Source organism: Microtus pennsylvanicus, chromosome 3, assembly GCF_037038515.1.
Source record: "Microtus pennsylvanicus isolate mMicPen1 chromosome 3, mMicPen1.hap1, whole genome shotgun sequence".
NCBI classification, from domain to species: domain Eukaryota; kingdom Metazoa; phylum Chordata; class Mammalia; order Rodentia; family Cricetidae; genus Microtus; species Microtus pennsylvanicus.
The window spans coordinates 42,181,898-42,206,124 of record NC_134581.1 but is presented as its reverse complement, the minus strand read 5'-3'; the positions used below and the strand labels follow the sequence as shown (position 1 = coordinate 42,206,124).

At 41.2% G+C, this 24,227-nt stretch overlaps 1 protein-coding gene across 1 annotated transcript in view; it reads left to right on the top strand.

Annotated features, from left to right (window-relative positions):
• The window catches only part of Cd109 (CD109 molecule), a 112,542-nt gene that overhangs the window by 62,682 nt on the left and 25,633 nt on the right, over positions 1–24,227 (top strand). Inside the window, exons 15-23 of the mRNA XM_075965138.1 lie at positions 162–314; positions 4,133–4,207; positions 4,888–4,948; positions 9,121–9,262; positions 9,928–10,045; positions 13,571–13,684; positions 17,312–17,530; positions 18,413–18,557; positions 19,697–19,873. Coding sequence (XP_075821253.1) covers positions 162–314; positions 4,133–4,207; positions 4,888–4,948; positions 9,121–9,262; positions 9,928–10,045; positions 13,571–13,684; positions 17,312–17,530; positions 18,413–18,557; positions 19,697–19,873 — 1,204 coding nt within the window. The remainder of the gene's footprint in view (positions 1–161; positions 315–4,132; positions 4,208–4,887; positions 4,949–9,120; positions 9,263–9,927; positions 10,046–13,570; positions 13,685–17,311; positions 17,531–18,412; positions 18,558–19,696; positions 19,874–24,227) is intronic.

The following is a 24,227-nucleotide window of genomic DNA, read 5'->3' as shown; positions in this document are numbered from 1 at the left end:
ACTGCCTGGCAATATCTGGGAGTTTAAAAGAATTTCTTAGAGAAAAGCCATATATGATTTTGGAATTATCCCTGGGCCAAGGCAAAAGTAGAATCAGTGGGTTCTGAGCCATTGATCTTGGGGAAATGAAATAAATTAATTTTGCCTCCTTCTTTTCTTAGATACAGCTCTTCTGGAGTAAATCTCAAGTCAAGCCATCTGAGAAGGTCTCTCTCAGGATCAAAGTGACAGAGGCTGAGTCCATAGTTGGGATTGTAGCTGTTGACAAAAGTGTGAACCTGATGAATGCCTCAAATGATATTACAATGGAAAACGTGAGTTTATTTTTTTTGTGAATTTTTTTGTTAAAAGAAAAAAATAACTATTGCGTTACCTTATATATTTAAAGGAAATTCATCAGTCTCTCCAGATGTGTAAACTGGGAAGCAGAAAAGCCTTGAAGAAAGTACATGCATTCCACTGCATGTGAGACAGAAAGACGTGTATTTTACATTTACTTTTCTTTTGTTATCTATTATTCTTTTAATACCTATTATTACCTTTTGGATCTTAATTTTTGTTCTTATTACTTGGATTTCCAACTTTTGGCCTTCGTGAATGTTGCTGAAGTGAACAGTGGTGTGGAAGTACCCCCGAGCTTTTGCTTTTAGTTCTTTGGTGTGTGTATCTAGGTGTAGAATGTCTGGGTCTGATTCCGATTCCATGCTCTGAGGAGAAGAGAAGGAATTTTTGTCAATCCTTTTAGCCCGTTTCACCCATTCTGACTAGCGGCATCCTTAAAAACAATTGTATTAACAAAGTGATGCATGAAAATGTCTCATTAAAAAACCTCCTCCTGGCGCTATTCTAATGCTTTCATTACCAACGGGGCTGAGTATTTTTATGCATATTAATAACATACTCACTATTTGTGACTTCTTACAGAATCTGTGTCAACCCCCCTCACGTTAGCCTGTTTGTCTCTGCTGAAAGTATGGGTAAACTTTAATGCTGACCTCTACATGTTGGTCATACCAACCAGAGACGCTTCAGTTCCTCACCTATATTTATAAGGAACTCTGTATAACTGAGCAGAGCAAACATAATTTTAAATAAGTATAATTGTGGTTGATCAAATGATGAATGATCACTTATATATTTATGGTGCCTTGTTTTGTGCCATTTTCAAGTTCACTAAGCATGGGGACTGTATACTGAATTACTTCTTTTTTTCTTATTTATTAGATTTTTAAAAAATATCAATCCAAATTCCCACTTCCTCCCCTCCTCCTATTCCTTCCACATACCCTCCTATCCCACCTCCCTCCAATCCTCAGAGAGGGTAAGGCACATTGATTTGGGGAAGGCCCTCCCTACTATATCTAGGCTGAGCAAGGTATACATCCAAAGAGAATAGGTTCTCAAAAAGCCAGTACGTGCAGCAGGGATAAGTCCAGGTGCCTCTGCCAGTGGCCCCACAGTCTGCCCCAGTCATGCAACTGTCAGTCACACTCAGAGGGACTAATTTGTCCTATGATGGTTCTTTCCCAGTCTGGCTGGAGTTGGTGAGCTCCCATTAGCTCAGGTAGACTGTTTCAGTGGGTGTCCCCATCATGGTCTTGACCTCTTTGCTCATATTCTCACTTCTCCCACTCTTCAACTGGACTTTGGGAGCTTAGTCCAGTGCTCCAGTGTTGGTCTCCTCCTCTGTTTCCATCAGTTGCTGGATGAAGGCTCGTTGGTGATATTTAAGATCAGTCTGACTACAGGGCAAATCAAGATCAGGCCCCCTCTCCTCTATTGCCTATGGTCTCAGCTAGAGTCAGCCTTGTGGATTCCTGGGAATTTCTCTAGTTGCCTGTGTTTTTGTAGGTGCAGTTAGTTTCCTTGGGTTGGGGTTTTCCTTCTAGTACTTTCTGTAGGACTGGGTTTGTGATACGTATTGTTTAAATCTGTGTTTGTCATGGAATATCTTGTTTTCTTCATTGGTAGTGCTTTACTGGGTAAAGTAGTCTGGGCTTGCATCCATGGTCTCTTAGTGTTTGCAGCACATCTATCCAGGACCTTCTGGCTTTCATGGTTTCCATTGAGAAGTTGGGTGTAATTCTGATAGGTTTAACTTTATATGTTACTTGACCTTTTTCCTTTGCAGCTCTTAATATTCTTTCTTTATCCTGCATGTTTTGTGTTTTTTTATTTTTTTACTTTATTTTTATTTTTAATTAATTAATTAATTTATTTATTAAAGATTTCTGTTTCTTCCCCGCCACCGCCTCCCATTTCCCTCCCCCTCCCCCAAAGAAGTCCCCCTCCCTCATCAGCCCAAAGAGCAATCAGGGTTCCCTGCCCTGTGGGAAGTCCAAGGACCACCCACCTCCATTCAGGTCTAGTAAGGTGAGCATCCAAACTGCCTAGGCTCCCACAAAGCCAGTACGTGCAGTAGGATCAAAAACCCATTGCCATTGTTCTTGAGTTCTCAGTAGTCCTCATTGTCGGCTATGTTCAGCGAGTCTGGTTTTATCCCAGGCTTTTTCAGACCCTGGCCAGCTGGCCTTGGTGAGTTCCCAATAGAACATCCCCATTGTCTCAGTGTGTGGGTGCACCCCTCACGGTCCTGAGTTTCTTGTGTTTTGATTATTATATGGTGAGGGAACTTTTTTTGAACCAGTCTATTTGGTGTTCTGTAAGCTTCTTGCACCTTCATAGGAATATCCTTCTTTAGGTTGGGAAAGTTTTCTTCTATGATTTTGTTGAATATATCTTCTGTGCCTTTCATCTGGAATTCTTCTCCCTCTTCTGCCCCTATTATTCTTATGTTTGGTCTTTTCATGGTGTCCCAGATTTCCTAAATGTTTTGTGTCAAGAATTTGTTGGATTTAATGTTTTCTTTGATCAATGAGTCTATTTCCTCTATAGTATCTTCAGCGCCTGAGATTTTCTTCTATCTCTTGTATTCTATTGGTTGTACTTGTCTCTGTAGTTTCTGCTCATTTACTCAGAATTCCCATATCTAGAATTCCTTCAGTTGTGTTTTCTTTATTGCCTCCATTTCAGTTTCCAAGTCTTGAACTGTTTGCATCACCTGTTTGATTGTTCTTTTTTTGTTTTCTTGGGTTTCTTTGAGGGATTTATTAATTTCTTCTAATTTTTTGTTTGTCTTTTCCTCCATTTCTTTAAGGGAGTTTTTCATTTCCTCTTTAAATAAAGGTCTCCATCATTTTCATAAAGTTATGTTTAAAGCCGTTTTCTTCTGCTTCTTCTGGGTTAGGATGATCAAGTCTTCCTATTGTGTGACCACTGGGTTCTGGTGGTACCATGCTGCTTTTTAGGTTGTTGGAGGAATTCTTGCATTGGTGCCTACCCATCTCTTCTTTCAAATGAGACAGGCAGTGTCTTTGTGTCTTGGTCCAATCCTTGAAGTGGCCATCTGTTTGGGAGCTTTTCTTGGTCTGCTCTGTACTGTGAATGTCTGTCTTAGAAATCATCTGAGGTCTCTATAAGCCTGCTCTCTTGGTCTTCTCTCCTGATTTGCTCTCTTGGTACTTTCTTTTGGTCCCCTCAGTGTTGTAGCAAGCTCTGAGCTCTTAGGTGGCATGTCACTAGTAGCTTGGGGGGTTCAATGAATGGGGTTGGGTTTTGGGGGAGCCTACCTGCAGGAAACTCCCTGCTGGCTGGCTAGAAAAGCCAAGGAAGTTGGGGGAAGGATCTGGGGTTTTGTCCCACTGTGGAGGTCCTAGAGAGTGGGGTGTCCTGCCGTGTGGCTGTTCACTCACCTCTGAAGTCCTCAGTATTGGAGCAAGCTGTGTTTCAGAGTTCCAGCAAGGTTTCAGGAGGTAGGCGAGTTTGGAAATGGGTATGGCTAGTAGTTTGGATGGGCCGCTGGATGGGTTTGGGTTTTTGGGGAGCCTACCCATAGGAAATTCCCTGCTGGCTGGCTAGAAAAGCCTAGGGAGTTGGAGGAGGGACCTGGGGTATTGTCCCACTGTGGAGGTCCTAAGAGAGTGGGGTGTCCGGCCATGGCTATTCATTCACTTCGTAAGTCCCTTCAGTATTGGAGCAAACTGTGTTTCCTACTGAATTACTTCTAAGGAAGGAGTGGAGGACAGGATAGACTGATGAGAACCAATTCCTTCTGTGTCTTATCTTTGTGCAGGTGGTCCATGAACTGGAGCTTTATAACACAGGGTACTATCTGGGCATGTTCATGAATTCCTTCGCTGTCTTTCAGGTATGGATAGTTGGCCAAATAATCTGAAAAGATATTAGTATCTTTTTATTTTTAGTTTTTATATTAATTTATTTTTAAAGATTTATTTATTTCTTCTATGTATGAGTGCTCTATCTGCACATATGCCTTTATGCCAGAAGAGGGCATTATATCTCACTAGAGATGGTTGTGAGCCATCATGTGGCTGCTGGAAATTGAACTCAGGACCCCTGGAAGAGCAGCCAGTGTTCTTAACCACTGAGCCATTTTCTCCATCCCTGATATTAGTGTCCATTCCTATTATAAACACTTTCATAATTAATAATCATAATGAGGACTAACCTTTATGGGAAGTGTGACTGAAGTTCACTGTTCCATAAATCTAATCTGAGTGGGGAGATGAATCCTTTTTGTTTTAGAAACAAATGGAAAAATTCACTGATTCACTGTTAGGGGAGTAGAATTGTCATTAAACACATTTTTTTTCTATTACTATATCTAACTTTGAAAAGTATGTTTTGTGTGAGAGGAGGGAAGACAGGAACACACAGACACACAGACACACAGACACACACACACACACACACCTGTATACTTAAGTCCCCCAAATGAGAGTGTGGCGATTTCTATGAGTAAAAAACATTTAAACTTTGATTTTTAAATTTCATTTTAGTTAAACATTTTTATTAATTTTTTTCTAGGAATGTGGTCTTTGGGTGTTTACAGATGCAAATCTTGTAAAGGATAACATTGATGGTGTTTGTAAGTAAAACCTGATAACATGCTTAACTAGATATATTTTACCTTATATATTGAATATTACTTAATGGGACAGGTACTTTCTGGTTCAACCTGGTTCCTACAGCTAAAGTGTTTGGACTTTGGAAGTATATGTGAGGATGACAAGGAATGTTCTCTGGGCTCCTGACTATGTCTTTGAAATGTGTGCTTTCCATTTGCCTTCTGCAGTTTTTAAAGGTGGAATTATAGTTTGGAACATATTGAATGATCCTGTGATTTTAATTTGTATTGCAAACTGTGCAGCTATTTTGGAATTAATTGAAAGGAACAAGTTTTGAGGCATTAGTGTTCTCTAACTTTTAGGTGTTTACCTAAAAAATAGTCCAGACCTCTCTTTTTTTAAAATTTTTTTTTTTATTTTTCGAGACAGGGTTTCTCTGTAGCTTTTGGTTCCTGTCCTGGAACTAGCTCTTGTAGACCAGGCTGGCCTCAAACTCACAGAGATCTGCCTGCCTCTGCCTCCCAAGTGCTGGGATTAAAGGCGTGCACCACCACCGCCCGGCTGTCCAGACCTCTCTTACACACATACACACATACAAACACCCACAGAAACACACAGAGACACATACACACACCCCTTATCAATCTGGCAGGCATAGTTGTATCTATTAGTTCTCCAAGTGTGTCTTTAGGAACAAGTCATTAAAAGTTTTGACTGAAGGAAATAATAGTGACTGAAATAAATAATAATGGTTAACTGTGGAAGTTATTTTTTTAAAGGTAAAATTATACTAATATCTTCTTTTTTAAAAAAATAATTTATCTTTACTTTATGTTCATGTTTTGCATGCATGTATGTCTGTGTGAGGGTCTCAGAAGCCCTGGAACTAGAGTTACAGACAGGTGTGAACTGCTATGTGGGTGCTGGGAATTGAACTCACGTTCTCTGGAAGAGCAGTCAGTGCTCTTTCTCACTGAACCATCCCCCCAGCCCCATTAATACCTTCTTGAGAGACACTGGCTTTGTTGCTTTCTCAAATTTCCCTGTTTCTGGTACCAGCTCTTGGTTACTTTTCAAGTTCCAGGCTACTGCAGGACTGCAGTATCTGTGAGTATAAGGATAAATACTTAAAATGCAAATAGGGAAAAAAAATGCAAATAGGGGTTATGCTGGTTTAGCAAAGGGTGGTTGTAGGTTCTCCTCCAGACCCATGACCCCACTAGTCCTCAGTTGTTGGCTAGATTTCCACTACTGGGTGTGATTTCCCTCTTGTTGTGAGCTTCTGCTGGTTGCTGCAAGGCTGTGTGCCCTTACCGCACCCTTAGGGCTGTTCCGCCCTGTTGGTCATTATTGTGGCTCATAGGCATCATAGCTAGGGAGGAGATGTGCATGCTCCCCTCTGTTAACATGAAAGTTTTCTGGGAGGAGGCATTCAGATCAGTTCCTGCTCAGGACCTCTGAACCCCATGTCTGAGGTGCATGATAGCTCAGAAATGGGACTTACCTTCCACATCTGGGATTGGCGGGCAACCAAGGGGAATAGCAATTGTCTAAAATGTTTCTGGGATCACCCTGAACAACAACTCAAAAGAAGGCTTTGCATGCTGGATGCTGGGGCTCTTTTGTTAGATGGTCTTTGGCTTTTGGAGGAGGCATTGTCAGCCCTGATGGGAACATTTCATTACACAGCAGTCTCTGAGTTGAGGGAGGAGGGGTTGTGATATAGAGGTCTTATTTAGGGCAGAGCACCCCCACAGTCTCTTATTCTCTGCACCTTGACCAGTTGTGGGTCTCTATGTTAATCACCACCTACTGCAAATAGAGGCAACTTTGATGAGAGTTGAGAGATATATTAATGTATGGGTATAATAATAAGTCATTGGAAGTCAGTTTAATATTATGTCCATTTAGCAGAATAATGGCAGTTGGTTCTTTCTTAGGACCCGACACAGTTTCTTAACCTGACAGTGCTAGCAGGCATGGGTTTCATCATATGGAGTGGGCCCTAAATCCAATGAGAAAATGGGTCGTTCTACCCATTTTTACTACTTTTGCATGTCTTGCCAGGCCAATCATTAGTGTAGCTTGCAGGGCTCATAGGTAGGCATGATTGATGGTTACCTTTCTCGTCTGGTTGTGTGAGAGGTACCCTCCAGCACTATGAAAACCTAGGCAGAATGGATGAAGATCCCAGGTGAGTACCAGCTTGGTATCTCCATGTTTTATGGCTCAAGTTTGTGGTGTTTTCAGCATTAGCGTCTTAACAACCCGCCAACTTCTGGAGGGTAACCAAGTATATGGGCAGTGGCTTGTAATATTTGGGGGTCTATGGGGGCGATTTAGTGGCCAAAAATCTCCAAAAGAAGTAACCCATTCTGGGAGCTGAACTTTTTATGTCTTAGTGCAGGTTGTCCAGCAGGAACGTTGCCACTCTGTTACAGGGTAACCCATTTTAATTCCCATTTTAAGTTATGTATATGAGTGTATGTATACAAGAGTGCAGGTGTTCCGAGAAGCTGGAGACGCTGGATCCTGAGTTCCATCCAAATGGTTGTGAACTGCCTTACGTGGGTGCTGAGAATCAAACTTGGGTCCCCTGCAAGAGCTCCTAATTGCTGAGTTATCGCTTTAGCTCCTTTTATGATTTAATTCTAATTCTCTTATTATAATTCTCTATCTCTCTCTCTCCTCTGTCACTCTCCCCCCCCCCCATCCAAAGTAATGTGCAGGTTTCCATCTGACTTTTTGAACTATCTTTAGTGTTACTCTGTCTATGTATTCCCTATTCTCACACCTCACCACAATTTAACCTTCCTGTTCCATTAGTCTCCTTTACAACTTTATGCCGTTTCTTCTTCTCTCTGGTCCCTTGAAAGTGCCCCCTGTGCCCTCTTACTAATTTCCTGACCTCTGTGGGTGCTCCAAATGAAACATATACACCAAAGATTCAAACCTAATATGCAAAAAAATGCGGGAAAACACGCAGGCCATCTCACCCTCTCTCATCTCTGCCGGCTTCCGGCTGTCATCCCGGCCCTTGTGCATCTCCTCTAACATTGTTTTCCACAGCACCAAAGCATCTTTTCGTACTGATGCCAGAGCTAACTTAGCAAAGCATGTTTACCCTACATTTTTCTTTATTTTAGACCTTCAGTGATCATTATTTATAAAATTCAGTGCGAAGCCTTTAATATGATTTACACACTCCAAATCTGAGCCCAGCCATGCCTTCTCTTCTCACCGAGGCCATTTTTACCAGCTCACTGCTGCATTCTAGAGACTGTTTTGTACTTGCCTTAGCTTTTCCCCTTCATGTGCTGCCTTTTATCTCAAGACTTAATTAAAGAAAACATAACACAGATAACTTACTGCAGAAGGAGTGATTTCTACTGAGATTCTTTTCATCATTCAGATTCTTTGTAAACAGCTATTTTCTCTTTAATAGACTTTATATATTACCATCCTTTCATGCTTACTGCAACTTTTTATCTTCTCTACAGACTATAAAGAGATTTCATCATAGTCACTTTTATAGCCATGGTGTCTACCACACTGTGGTGTAATTTTCTTTACATTATATTTAAAATTTAATTTTTTTTGGTGATAGGGTCTGTCTGCAAAGCATTGGCTGTCCTGAAAATTACTATTTAGAGATTGATCTGCCCATACCTTCTGAGTGCTGGCATTAAAGGTGTGCACCACTACGCCCAGCTTATATTTTGAAATAATTTTAGACTTACAGAAAATTAGATAAAGCAGATAGATGACCCAAAGTCTATATATCCACATGCATTTTTTATTGTAAAATTGAACAAATGACCTGACTACAGTGTCTTAGGCTGACCAAGGAGCTTTCAAAGAAGGAAAGCATAAAAGTCAAATGGGTTTAAAATGGGATGTATTTTAATAATTTAAATTAAATAGGCAACTAAACTCTAAAGTTTTCAGTTATTATTGATCATTGGAACAGAGTAGATTGAAAAGATATTTTTAGTTCTGGGGTTACTGTCCATGTAGTTTTGGTAAATTGTATTCATTGTCCGCTGCTCAGGTTTCTTCTTCAGAAAACAAGTGTTAATTAAACAAGGTAAATCCTAACCCTCATTCTGCTGCGAAGTCGAGGGTTCTGGGAGCCACACTTGAAATACTTTCTCTCCTGTGCCCTTTCCTTCCTCACCAATGTTTCTTGCAGATGATACCGCAGAATATGCTGAGTCGTTTATGGAGGAAAATGAGCCAACGTTGATGGATTTTCAAGATGTTTCTTTGGTTGGCAATCCACATATCAGGAAGCATTTTCCAGAAACATGGATTTGGCTGGACTCCAACATGGGGTAAAGACTTGTGAAGTTCTTTGTCCATTTATGTTTTGCTTAGTGTGTATTTTGGGTAATACTTTCCACTTTCTAGTGTGTTTGAAGCATAAATGTTACGTGTTGATGAGCTAAGTAGATTAAGGGGTCTGGGGTTAAGAATGGTACTGGTTGAATCTAACTGTAGTGTTTGGTTGACCCACATACAATTCCTGTCCATAAAGTATCATGGAGGAGGGTGTGAGGCTTTGTAGGATGAAGGGTGAATTAAACTTCCTTGAAGTTTCCTGGTTTTTGTTGGAAGAAAACCCATAACAACTGATAAGGTTCAAACAAAAGCAAAAACATAAAGAAACAAAGAAACAAACAAAAAAAATCCACAAAGTTATCGATAAATTGAGAGAGGAATATTGGGATAAAGCTTAAAAATACATTTAAAAAGTTTGAAAATATTTTAATCAATTGCAAAGGTGTGAAGTTTGTAGAAAGATTTCATTGGAGCATGCAAGGTATGATGCTATCAGTTATCTCTTGAGAAACTGAAATACTGCACGGTTTTAAACTTAGATATGTAAATGATGTAAATATGAAAATTAAAAAAATTCTAAAACTTGTTAGTTATGTTGACTTATTTGGAATTATGTGAAATCTTGGTTTTGTAATTTCTGCATTTGTCCTGACTTCAGATCCAAGTTTTACCAAGACTTTGAAGTTACTGCACCTGATTCCATCACTTCCTGGGTGGCCTCTGCTTTTGTGATCTCAGAAGAATTTGGTCTTGGGCTAACAACGAACCCAGCAGAGGTAGTTACAGAAGGAGCTTCTCTCCAGTCTAATGAAACAAGGCTCAGAAAATGATTGACTATCCATTGCTTTTCCCCCACAGTTTACTGTGCCTTTACCTTTCTGCTTTCATCTTCGTTAACATCTTTGGAAGAAATATTATATTATCTATAATATTAATTAAAAATTATTTATTTTTTTATTTTATGTGCATGGGTGTTTTGCCTGCAAATATGTTAGTGTGAGGGTGTCTAATCCCTTAGAAATGAAGTTATAGACAGTTTTGAGCTGCCACGTGGTTGCTGGGAATTGAACCTGGGTCCTCTGGGAAAGCAGGCAATGCTGTTAACTGCTGAGCTATCTCTCCAGCCCTATGATGATAATGATGATGATGATGATGATTATATTGATGTTCTTGATGACGATGATGGTGTGTGTGTGTGTGTGTGTGTGTGTGTGTGTGTGTGTGTCAGAGGACAACTTTGTGAAGTCCGTTTTCTCCATTTATCATTATATGAATGCTGGGGACGGGAATTGAACCCTGATTGCCAGAGTTTTCTAGCAAGTACCATTTCCCACTGAACCATCTTGTTGGCTCTGTGTTAAATTTTTGAATTTGAGTTATATTAAATTGATAGATTTTGCCATAAAGTTAAAAATATTATTAAATATTTCTTTTCTTACATTCTAGGTTTCTATTTCATTCTTTAAGGCAGAAGACTTAGAGTACAATGAGACAATGCAGACACTGTGGAAGTTGGTTCTTATGAAAATGAGGTCTAGCATGTTGCAATAATGCCTACTTATAAACTCTTAACCCAAGAGCCTGGTGTGCACAAGCAGTGCACACATCCTCTGCCTTTTCTGTAGTCAGTGTTCAACTTCTCATACACAGAAGGAAATACTAGAGTAAATGGAATATTCTGTAAGTGGTGAATATTTTCTGAATAATATACATATATGTAATTATAATTAATTAAGGTAAATTCATCACACACTATTACTACAGTCAATAATTTAGTACACCATAAATGTATCTAAAATATTCAAATTCAGATAAATATATAAATTTTATAGAAGTTTTTGTATTAAATTTTAAGTGCCAAGATTTGTTTATCTTTTTCAACACTGTAGCCTTAATTCACTTTGTCTCTGATTTGCAGACAATTCTTCCTAATTGTCCAACTCAAGTAATTACTATCATATTTATTATTTTTTAAAATTTCAATGTTGAATTAATTTTTATCTTATTACCAATTATTTGTCACTATCTTCATTAAGATAAAGTTCCACATTGTAATAAATTTAAGATAACTCAAACATTAGTGTATTACATATGACTTTGTTGATAGGCAATACTATCTATGAAATGAATTTTCCTATAGGCAGGATTTCCTTATTTGTTGCTGGAAACAATCAGGTATAATTTATATGATAGCTTACCTTAAAGCTTGCAGTAGTAGTAACAGAGCAAAAATAGACCTTTTAGCTAATATCAAGTGTTGACTGAGGTTTCTGTCCTGCCCGGTCCCGCAGTTGTTCAGTCCCAAAGAAACACATAGAGGTCTACATTAATTATAAACTGGTTAGCCTATTAGCTCAGGCTTCTTATTAACTAATTATTATAACTTATATTAGCCCATAATTCTTGTCTGTGTTAGCCACGTGGCTTGGTGCCTTTTATCAATGAGACAGTCTCATCTTGCTTCTTCTGCGGCTGGGTCACAACTGCAGACTGAGCCTTTCCTTTTCCCAGAATTCTCCTGTTCTTGTCACCCTACTTCTACTTCCTGCCTGGTCACCCTGCCTATACTTCATTCCTGGGTACTGGCCAATCAAGTGTAGCATTTTAAATTCATATATATGTGTGTGTGTGTGTGTGTGTGTGTGTGTATGTGTGTGTGTGTATGTGTTTTGCCTGCATCTATGTATGTGCACTATGTGTGTATGTGTGTGTGGGGTCCAAGGAAGCTAGAAAATGGTGTTGGATCCTCTGGAACTGGAGTTGCAAGTTGACTTGTGGGTGCTGGGAAATCAGACATGGGTCTTCCAAAAGAGCAGCTGCTGTTTTTAACCTCTGATCTTTTTCTCCAGCCCTTATTTGGTTAAAACGTTTATTATTGACCTCATGTAATACTTGCAATGGTCAGATCACTTTAAAGATGAGCACAGCTTCTCAAAGTGCCTCCTAGCAGATAGTCCTTCAGGTCTGTGCTCAGGAATACGAGGATCATGGATGGCTGTAACACAATAGCTATTGCTCCTCGTATACGCGAAAGCCTCTGTCACAGACATCTTGTGTTGCTGCCTTACCATTCCCAAGTGAAATTTGTAGAAATAAAAGTGCTCTAGATTTGTATATGGAATTATGGTAGAAGCTTAGGTCTTTTAAACAGATGGTTTCTTTATATCAATGTCTAACCAAATATTCAATATCTATATAGATGTTTACATGGGACCTTAAATTATGTGATCTGTAGAGTCAAATGCACCAAGCAACAAATCATATTTCTATGTTCCAATAGCAAACCACATGCTAACAGTAGATAAGTCAAGAACCATGAGGAAAACAAGACAGTAGTTGTTCATTGTTTGGGATGATCCTAGGCGTTCTCGAACTTCATTCCACAAAGAACCACTAGTGCCCTTCAGTCTCTGTGACAACCTAGAGTGTCCAATCTACAGTTGTCCACAGAACCTGGCAGGATGTTAAACCTTTTGACATTCGTGGGATGGTCTTGTCATCTACAAAGTTCACAATTGAGAAATAAATAATCAAATTTTAAAAAATATCTAAAAAACACCTCCATGTTTAATTTTGTATTGGTCCACATTCGTGTTGATTTTGGATGAATGTGGCCCCCAAGGGCAGGGGTTGGACACACCAGCTAGAGGGGTTTGCTTCTGTTACTAAGGCCACTGGCCTAAAGTAACCAGGTTTAACTTCAGGTAGGGGAGGTGGCTTGGCCTGAGGTCTTGCAGGTCTTGGCAACAGTTTCAGAGTTGGGTCAACAAGAGGGAGACACGTGTCTGTCCGTGTACATGTGAGAACAGCTAGCAGAACATTACTGAGCTGGCCACATCGAGATTTCTCCAAGTGAGTCTCAGGGACTGTTGGATGGGAGATTAACTTTTAAAACAGCAACTGGTTTTGGTATCAGAGAGAATGGGATCTGGCTCTGGCATCTTCTCTTGTAGGTAGTATAAGCTTGTAGAAGATCCACAGATTTCCAAACACCACTTTTTTAATAGGTAGAAGTAAAACACCTTTATAGGGGTATAATAAGTGCATGAAAAATTTATGAAGGGCTTGGTCTGTACTGGGCTCTTAAAGCAGTGCAGTGGTTACTATGCTAAATCACAGTCAAGTCAGCTTGGCACTCTTTATTTGATGTAGATTGTTCATTGGTATTGGTTGATAGTCAAGTGGATGGATACCTCTAGGTGTTATAGGCTGTACAGGTTCTGGGGAGATTGCTCTTACTTGTATATAATGTGAAGCGCTTCTGTCTGAATTAAAACACGTGTTCGTTTTGTTCTTTTCAGCTGCAAGTCTTTCAGCCATTTTTCATCTACTTGAATCTTCCCTCCTTTGTTATCAGAGGTGAAGAATTTGCTTTGGAAGTAACTATATTCAATTATTTGAAAGATACCACTGAGGTAATGTGTTCAAGGTTTTGTTTATTATTTACTCTTTGGGACAAAATAGAGGATTGAGGACCAATTGGTTGCATGCTACTTGAGCATCAGAGTCTCCAAGCAATCTTTTTTTTTTTTTAAAAAGACCTTCTTAAACTTTTTTTGGCTTATATATGTTTTTATTGGTTTCATCCTTATAACTTGGTAATTTACATTTTAAAGAAAAATTTAATTTAGTCTTTGAGAATTTCACACCCGTAAATACATTCTAGTTACATTCACTTCAACCTCTCTTATCCTCCTCCTTCTTCTCCCAATAGAGTTCTCTTCCAACTTCTAATTTTTTTCCTTTGTTTTTGTGTTGTGGCCTACTTGCCTTTAACAAGGGCTGCCCACATGAGCATGTGTGTGGAGCTGTTTACCAAAGTATAAACAGCTTTCTGGTGGCTACACCAGCGAAGGCAACGACTCTCCCTCCACATTTACTAGAACTTTCAGTAGCTCCTCAAGAATGGAGTGCACCCTGTGAGTGCCTTTTCCAGCCATAACTGAGTGTTGTCTGCCAAGTCTTGTCATGAACCTCTCTTCATTGCTTTGACTGAGACTGAGAACAGTACTCATCTATGGCTATAAACACAGAGTAGGGCTTAGAATCAGAGGGCAGCTGGTATAACCAAAACTATCATTCCACTAAATGTATCAATGGGCGTATCTTGCTTGACAGATTGGTACTAATAGCATCCATGATCCACATGTTAGGGTTTCTATTGCTGTGAAGAGACACCATGACCATGGCAACATTTGCAAAGGAAAACATTTAATTGGGGCTGGCTTACAGTTTCAGAGGTTTAGTCCATTATCGTTATGGCAGTGTGCAGGCAGACATGGTGCTGGAGAAGGAGCTGAGAGTTCTACATCTTGATCCACAGTCAGCCGAAGGAGATGGTGGGCCACACCAGGTGCAGCTTGAGAATATGAGTCCTCAAAGCCCATCCCCACAGCGACACATTTCCTTCAACAAGGCCACACCTACTCCAACAAGGCCATGTCTCCTAGTAGAGTCACTCCCTGTGGGCCCATGAAGGTCATTTTTTTTCAAACCACCACAGTAATGCCACTGATAAATTTTCTCCATACCTACATAGCATAGTTACCTACATAGCAGCTTTTTGGCATTATGAGGGTTAGCCAACAAGGAGGAAACTTCTGGCTCAATTATAGCATGGTTTTCTTTGTAGTATAATTAAAGCGTGTGGTATCTTCAGCAATAGGGTCTCACCTCTGGTGGGCAACCAAGACAATGGCAATAACCTGTATTTCTTCTGGGGTCCTTTGGGACCTCCCTGACCAGCAACTCATAGGAAGGAATCACATACCTGACACTCTTCCAAGCAATTTACACTTTGCTGGGAGATTGAAAATATACATATGTTGTTAGTTATTAATGTCTGAGTATATCATTAGAATGTCTGAACATCCTTTGAGTTTTCCTGTATAGATCCTCCCATTCAGCCAGGGAACTTCCTTTGGGTCTTGAGGATATATATGCCCTATCTCGCCTTACCTCCCTGCATTTCTTCCTTGTCTTCTCTATCTAGAATGTGTCTTCTCATTACCATTTCGTACCAGCTGCAGTTGGTAAGAATTTCTTCTCTCTGAGACAGACTGCAGCCAGGATTCCTTTCCTGAGAAACTTCACCCACTCTCTTACGTTTTGTAGTAAGGAGATCGCTTGTTTCATTCCTAGCTGTTTAGCCCCAAAATAACCACACAGAAACTGTATTATTTAAATCACTGCTTGGCCCATTAGCTCTAGCTTCTTATTGGCTAACTCTTACATATGAATTTAACCCATTTCTATTAATCTGTGTACTGCTATGTGGCTGTGTCTTACCCACTAAAGTTCCCAGCATCTATCTCAGGCGGCTCCATGGCTTCTCCCTGACTCTGCCCTTCTTTCTCCCAGCATTCAGCCTAGCTTTCCCTGCCTACCTAAGTTCTGCCTTGCTATAGGTCCAAAGCAGCTTCTTTATTCATTAATGGTAATCAGAGCACACAGAGGGGACTCCCACATCAATGTTTGTTGTCTCCATGGCTATTCGGTGTCTTATGCTCTCAGGGGTTTATGTTGTGAGCCATGGTCCCGTGTCCCCATAGGCAGGCAATTAGCTGGACAGCGGAGCCTATGACTTCTCTACTGTTTGTGCTGCACTTCCCAAAGGTGCTGCGTTAGTCTCATGGTTTAGTTTTCTGCCCTTGAGTTATTAGGCATGTGCTTCTAACTTTATTGTTTGAAATGCTACGCTGTTTTTAAGTATGCACATCTATATAGTAAATCAAAATGTTTACTTATTATATTTAGGTATTGCGATTGAGTAGATACAAGTGAACCACTGAACTATTCTCTCAGCTCCAGCTTTTTGTTTTCTAACTGTGCTTTCCATGTGCTCAGAGTGTTATATTATAATGAGCAGATTGAGAGAAGGCCCAATATCTAGTCAGTCGCTCATTAGCAGATAACTTAATAACATGATTAGAGTTTTTCTTATCTATTCTACGAGAATTATAATCATTATGTGAACAAATTGTTATGAGAAAATGAGAAAATAAATTGGAAAATACTTTGTAAAATGTAAGGCCCATGCTGGTTGTGGTGGGAACCACCTGAGAGGCAGAGTCAGGAGGATTGCTGCAAGTTTGAGGCTAGCCTGGCCTACATAATAAATTCCAGGTCAGCTAGGTTTACAAATTAAGACTCTAAACCTTCCCCTACCTCAGGGTACAGAGATGTACACTTTTAATCCCAGAACTTGGAGGCAGTGGCAGAGGCAGTTCAAAGCTAGCCTGATCTACAGTGAGTTCAAAGCTAGCCTGATCTACATAGCAAGTTTCAGGTCAGCTAGGACTACACAATAAGACCCTGTCTCAAAAAACAAAACAAAACAACAAAAACCTCAAGCCTGGAAGAATAGTATTTAAGGAAAATAGAAAGTTTTGGCATTTTAATAAAAGTTTGCAAATCAGATATGCTTTCGAACTGGCAGTGGTAGTGCATGGCTTTGATTCCCAGCACTTGGGAGGCAGAGGCAGGCGGATCTCTGAGTTCAAGGCTAGTTTGATCTACAGAGCAAGTTCCAGGACAATGAGGGCTACATAGAGAAACCTTGTCTCAAAATAAATAAATAGGAAAAAAAGGACTTATGTGTTAACCATACTTTTCATTGAATGATTTTTGTAGAAACTATCAGTAGATAGAGCAAAATTTCAACCCATTTGTCCCAGCTTCGCTAATAGGACCTGTGTCTCTTAAGATGACACAGTTAAAACAAGAGGCGGTGAAACTAATATTCAAAATGGCCTTTTTGTACCATCCTGCCACTCAAGGGCTGTGTTAGCGAAAGCCCTGGAAATGAAGCCAAAGAATGCCGTTCCCCAGATGTGTCTTGAGATAGAAGGGGAATGCATATAATACATCCAGTTTTCTCTGATTTCCTTTCTGCTTTTCCCTTTTCTTGGCCTAACCTTGGTCTCATTTTTCTCCAGTTTTGAGTCTTATACTCGTAACAGCACTTAAAATAGCAATAGAAACACTACACAGGAATGTTTTTAATATAAAACTTTTTGGCTTTATCCCCCCCCCCCCCCCAGGTTGTAGCGCTCATTGAGGAAAGTGACAGCTTTGATATTTTAATGTCTTCAAGAGACATGAATGACACCGTGCACCAGCAGACAGCTCTGGTTCCCAGCGAGGATGGGGTCACTTTTTCTTTCCCTATCAAGCCAACGCAGTTGGGGGAAATTCCCATCACAGTGAAAGTCACCTCGCCTACTGCTTCGGATGCCATCACCCAAAAGGTTTTAGTAAAGGTAAGTATTTGGGGTTTAGATGGATACAGTGGAAACAAACGTGGAATTGAAAAGCAGATGAGAGATGGTGTTTGTGTCAAATCAGTTGGTACCTAAAATGTCTTCTCCTTCACAGTCTTGGTAATGCCTAGTTATTTTCTCATCTGTCAGTAAAAATATGACATGCACATACTGTCAAAATATTGCCATTTTCCTTTTTTTTTTCCAAGACAGTGTTTCTCTGTAGCTTTGGAGCCTGTCCTGGAACTAGCTCTTGTAGACCAGGCTGGCCTCGAGATCCACCTGCCTCTGCCTCCCAAGTGCTGGGATTAAAGGTGTGCATCACCAATGCCTGGCTCCATTTTCCTTTTTAAATTTGAGTAGAAGCATGACTATTAGGACGGTCAAGTATTTTTAAATACCAACTGTATTGGGAGCCTGTTGGATCATGGTCAGGTTGATAACGTAGAGTGGGCATTTTGGAATTCCTCAAAATAGGTTTTGTAGACTATCGTTGTGAGAGGGCATTTTGTATAAAACATAGCTCAGCATAGTAGGTGGCCACTCCTCTTTTGGGGTGGCATTACTTTGGGTTTGAATCTCTGGTTAACTGTGATTTCAGCTAAGGCATTTAGTGCCTCTGTTTAGATAACAACAGACGCATCTACTCCCCAGTGTTTGCCACATTCTCTCCTCTCCCCTCGCCACTTCCACTTCCGTGCCAGTTTTAGGAAATGCTTTCTCAACTTAGCTAGAAAGCAAGCGCTTACCACATTTGAAATCAGGATCAAGAAACGGTAGCTTGTATAGCTGCATCCACAGCATAGATGTTTGTCTTCGTATCTGCACACAACTCTCAGTTAACGGATAAGCAGACACGATGCTGTGTTCCTTTCCCCACAGGCTGAAGGCATAGAGAAGACATATTCACAGTCTATCTTACTGGATCTGACCGACAGCAAAGTGCAAACTACCCAGAAAACTTTGAGTTTCTCCTTTCCTCCCAATACAGTCATCGGCAGTGAAAGAGTTCAGATCACAGCAATTGGTAAGGGTACTGCGTGTCACCACACACTGGCTGTTTTGCATGCAATAATCTATTCTTCATCTATTTGCAGATAGATTGTCTTACTTAGACCTCGTGGGAAGAGCTTGTGAAAGGTTTTAGTTGGCCTCAGCTGATAGGCTTTAGACCAGTGCTTATCAACACGCACGTGGGGTCTTGCTTGACAAGAAGTCCTGGCTTCGTATGTCTGCAGTGGGTCAGAGCTTGTGCCCTCTTCCCTCCTTCCTTCTTCCTTCCTGTCTCACTTAAACTTTCTTCCTTTTTCTCAAGATGAAACATGGGGTTTTGTGCATGCTATACAAATCCCTTACTCCTGAACTATTTCACTGGCTTTTTGTTTTAGAAGATTAGGTCTTGGTATGTAGTCCAGGCTGGCCTTGAAATCTTTACGTAACCCAGGCTGGCCTTGAATTCCAGATCCCTGCATCCCAGCTTCTTTGCTGATAATCTAGGCATGCGTCCCCATGCCTGACTGGACTCTCTGAATTCTGAGGTGATGGTGGTACTTCTGGGGTATGGGCACACCGGGTAGCAAGGCTACAAGCACCGTGGCTAGAGGGACCAGTGTTCTGTAGCACAGAGCTCCTGGATTCTGTGCTTCTTGGCTGTTGTTGAGGATCCCAATCTTACGTAAAATGTTTTAAAACACAAATATCTGGTTTGTTTTTTTCTAAACCTACTAAATTAGAATTTCTTAGTCTATGGTCAGGACAAGTATGGTTTGAAAACTTCCCATAAGCAAGACATGAGAAACCTTGCTTAGAACAATTTTCTGGGCAAGATTCTTTGAAGTAGGAACATTACTTCTAGTTTTCTTAGCCTAAACTGCTTTTACGTTAAGCACAGCTTTTTCCGATGCACCTGCGTCTCCTTCAGAAGAACTAAATGTCAACTCCTGCCATTTTGATATAAAGGAACACTTAGTTTTGACCCCGTCGTTATTTAGGCAGAAGTGTCCTGACATCACGATCGTGAGTTCCACACCATTGCTCTTGCTCTGGTGTGTCTTCTCTGCCTCACTTGCTTCCATGATCGATGGCTGTCCTGAGCTGAGACTGCCCGTGCCAGCAGGGAAGGGTGAGTGAGCGTTATCCATTGAACCGAATGTTTTGTGCTTTCAGGAGATATTCTGGGTCCTTCCATCAACGGTTTGGCCTCGCTGATACGGATGCCTTACGGTTGTGGTGAACAGAACATGATAAATTTTGCTCCAAATATTTACGTTTTGGATTATCTGACTAAACAGAGGCAGCTGACAGATAATTTAAAGGAAAAAGCCCTTTCATTTATGAGGGAAGGTAAGCATTAGATGTATACTTCTATTTGTTATAAAAAAGTTTGTGTTTTATAGGTCACGGTCTCCCTGGGCCATGTTTCAGAATAGATTGGGTTGTATCTATGTATTGGTGGGACTAGATGGTGTTGATGTGCTGAAGGTCAGACCATGGGAGGTTCTACTTGACTTCCTGAAGGCAGCTGTTCTTTAACTGCTGCTAATGTAAACTCTTTAAAAACCTGCAATGAATGAGTGCTCATTTGTGGTCCTTTGTTCACTAGTTTTTCTTGATATGGTCTTATGTAGCTCAGGTTAGCTTCAGGGTAGAACTTCATGTATGGAGTGGATGCTTACACCTCTGAAAATGGCGAATGTGACTCTCTGAGCTGTGGGAACGGCTCAGCTGTGGGGACCACCTGCTCAGAGCAAAGTTAACACAGGTCGAGTGCTGCCTGTGTCAGGCAGTATTATTTTCTTTTATTAATTTTTGTCGATTCTTTGTGGGTTTCCCATCATACATCCTGATCCCATCCTTCTACCCATCCCTTCATATCTACCCGCTGCCCTTGCAACCTCCCCCCAGAACAAAATAAAACTCAAAAGAAAAACACCCCCCCCCAAACAAACAAGAACAACAACAAAAAATGACTAAACTAATATATAAAGAAAAAGAAGTCTCATCTTGTAGGCTGGTGTGTGGCCTAGTGAGTCACACAGCACCCTTTAGTCCATACATCTTCACTTGCAAGAGTTCCTTGCCATGAGTCGTTAGTCTGGTTCAAGCCCTCTGACTTCTCCTGTATTCTTGATCCTGGGCCCTCACTGGGACGCCTCTCCCAATCCTGTTGTCGCCTTGTGTCATGGAGGTCCTGCAGCTTTGGATCTGCACGTCTGGCTCCTTCACGTGCTGCAGCAATTCGTAGATGAGATGGATGTTGGGCTGGGCCAACTCATAGCCGTGGTGCTGGGCTTGGGTGGTAGCTTGGTTGGTCAGCCTGCCAGCTTTCCCTCATCGACGCCAACAGGGTGAGCGCTCCTGCATTGCACTGGTCGGCGCACCCACTGCAGCAGGCAGTAAAGAGTGGGCCCATTCTCCTGCTCTCGGGCCCTCAGTGCCAGCCCACCTGCCTCTCCGCTGTGTTGTCTGGGAAAGGTGCAGGGTCTGTTCTCCTGAGTGCTGCAGCTGGCGAGGGGCAGGGCCAGCTCTCCCACCCCCATGACCTCAGGGCCAGCTCTCCCACCCCCATGACCTCAGGGCCAGCTCTCCCACCCCCATGACCTCAGGGCCAGCTCTCCCACCCCCATGACCTCAGGGCCAGCTCTCCCATGCTGGCACTCTCCGTCTAGCAGCTCAAGGAAGCTGAGAAGCAGGAAAGATAAATAGCTTGCCCAGGCCCATATGGCGAGCTAACCTAGGATCTGGACCCAACATTGTGTTTAGTCCTTGCTCTCAGCATCCATGGCTACATTCAGCTAGAGAAGATGAAGAGTGGTAAGCCATTTCTTTTTTTTAAATTTATTTATTAAGCCATTTCTAATAGTAATCAAAATGCAAATTTTGAGTTCATGAAATACTATAAAAGTCAACTTCAAATAACAGTCTCAGGTTGTTTTTGACAGCCCTGTTTATATGATGTACGCTGTATAGGAAATCATGAAGATGGGTAGGAACTTCACAAAATTACTGGGACGTGCTTACTCAGCACAATCTGGGAAAGTAAAATTCAATTTTTTTTGTGTATGTGTTTTCTTCCTTCCTTCCTTCCTTTGTTTCTTTCTTTCTTTCTTTCTTTCTTTCTAGATGAATGGGTTAAATGCAAAGAGAAACCCACCACTAGCTGTTTTGCCCATGTTTCCACAAATTGCAAAGCTCAAGTAATGAGAACATTTTGATATGAACCTTTCTTTCAGCTTCTCTATTATACAGAAAGCTGTTTATCCTCAACTAAACTCTGAGCAGTGCTAGAGAGGGCAGCTAATCCGATTGAAAAGCCTTACGTTTCCTTCATCTTCACAACAACACAGGTGGTAGGTGTACCTACTATTTCCACATCATAGATAGGGAAACCGAGTCACAGGGAAGGGAAATAAGCCTTGGAAACCCCAAGAGATGGGCCACAGAGTCCATGCTGCATCCACAGGATGTCTACAGACTTCCTGGACATTTAGAAAGAAGCAATGGGTTAGAAAGATGAGGACCTGGCGTTGGAACTCGAGTACACCAACATGTAGACTGTCTCAGTGGGGGTTACGATAAAGCAGTAGGGGTGAACATGGGGTACTGTTGGGGAGAGGAACTGTAGAGGTTACAACCTGCAGAGTCAGACTGCACCAATGCGAGCTGTGTCAATCCAGGCAGGACACAGTGGCAGCCAAGGGTCACACAAGAAGGCAGTGTGTGGGAAGAAAAGGCAAGGGGCACCAGAGTTTGGGATCTAGCTGAGTGCAGCCCTGTGTTCTCATGTGAGGAGGAGATAGGGTGTATTTTTCCTTCCATTAGAAACACACATGGCGATGACATCCTGACTGGCTGTCCAGCCCAGGAGCCGATAAGGCCCCCCCCCCCCAGGAAGTTCTGTGAGTTAGCATTTGCTACTTTTTATATAGATGTATTGATTCAAAAATGCTATTCTTTTAGCTGGGAGGTGATGGCATACATCTTTAATCCCAGCAATTTGGAGGCAGAAGCAGGTGGACCTCTGTGAGCTCAAGGCCAATCTGGTCTTCAGAGCAAGTTCTAGGACAGTCAGAGCTACCCAGAGAAACCCTGTCTCAAAAAACCAAACCAAATCAAACCAAACCAAAAAAACCCAAAAGACTATTCTTTTAATATATGTTTATAGATAATTTATATTTTAAATATATACATATAGGAACTGTTATTTTTGAAAATTCTATTATAATTATATTTAAGAAGTGGTATCAAGTGTTGTCTGTGGTAAACTGTGACATGCTGATCTTAACACCTTGAGTTAATAGTCATAGTAAGGAGATAAGTAAAAACTGTAAGGGACTATTAAAATTTAACTCTGGATAGAGGTGGGCGGTCCTTGGGCTTCCCACAGGTCAGGGAACCCTGATTGCTCTTCGAGCAGATGAGGGAGGGTGACTTGATCGGGGGAGGGGGAGGGAAATGGGAGGCGGTTGCGGGGAGGAGGCAGAAATCCTTAATAAATAAATTAATTAAAAAAAATAAAATTTAACTCTGTACTTTTAGAAAACAAGATTTCAGTTTGTACTGAGATTAGTTTGTCTGGTTTTAACTAGAAAGTGAATACAGATTAGATTGGCATTTTATAATTTGATATGAATTCATTGTTATATTTTAATAAAGCAAAATAACTCATAAATGCCTATAATTCTATATTTATGTATGATTTATGAACTAGTTTTTGCTGATCAAATGTTTGAACTCTTAAACTTTTAATTAATTTTTATTATACACATATGAGTGTTTTGTGCGCATGTATGTCTGTGCACCACATGTGTGCCTGGTGCTCGCAGAGCCCAGGAGATGTCAGATCCCCTAGACCTGGGATTACAGATAGTAGGAACCTATCAAATGGGGAGTCAAACCTGGTTCCTCTGCAAGAGCAGCAAGTGCTCTTAACTGTGAGACCATTGTTCCAGCCCTTTAAATTCTAATTTGAAGGGCTTGAACCACTTTAAGAACTATTGACCCCTTGGAGGTGACTTGGCTTGTCCGGTGATACTTTGCTCAGGGTTAGGACAGATCAGGCCCCAGTCCTTGCTCTTTTCCAAAGATAACACTGGCCCTGCACTTCAATTCTGGCTGGGTTGTTGTCAAACCAGCTTTTCAAAGCCAGCTAGGGATGGAGCTCTTTTTTATTTATTTATTTATTTATTTATTTTTGCTTATCATTAATGAGGCCCTGGGTTTGACCCCCATCCTGGAAACACAAGGTTCCAAGTAGGCCCTCTGGGACTCTCCTCTGATGCTTCCTGGCTGCTAGAGGTACATATCAACCAAAGGGAGAGAAAGCTTAGGTCCCCAAGTGCCAGCAGTCCTCCAGTGCACAGCATTTTGACCTTTATGGGTGTCACGGGAGGAAAGGAATGTAGTGGTTAAGACACTAGCCATGGGCCCTATCTTTGGTCTGCTTCCTCAGCCTCTCAGTCTCAGTTTCCCACCTATAAGATGAAATAATAAAAATAATTACCTGGTATTGAGAGACCAAGAATTAGACTCCCTGTTAAGCAGACAGATAGGAAGAGGGGCCAAGTCTAGGTAATAAAGGTGCTAGATTTCCAAGATGGCGGGCTTCTATCTCAGCTTCCTGACTTGAGAGAAAAGCCTAGCAGCTTAAAACAAAGGCGGTATAGGCTTTTGTCTCCCACCAGCAGAGCCGCCCATA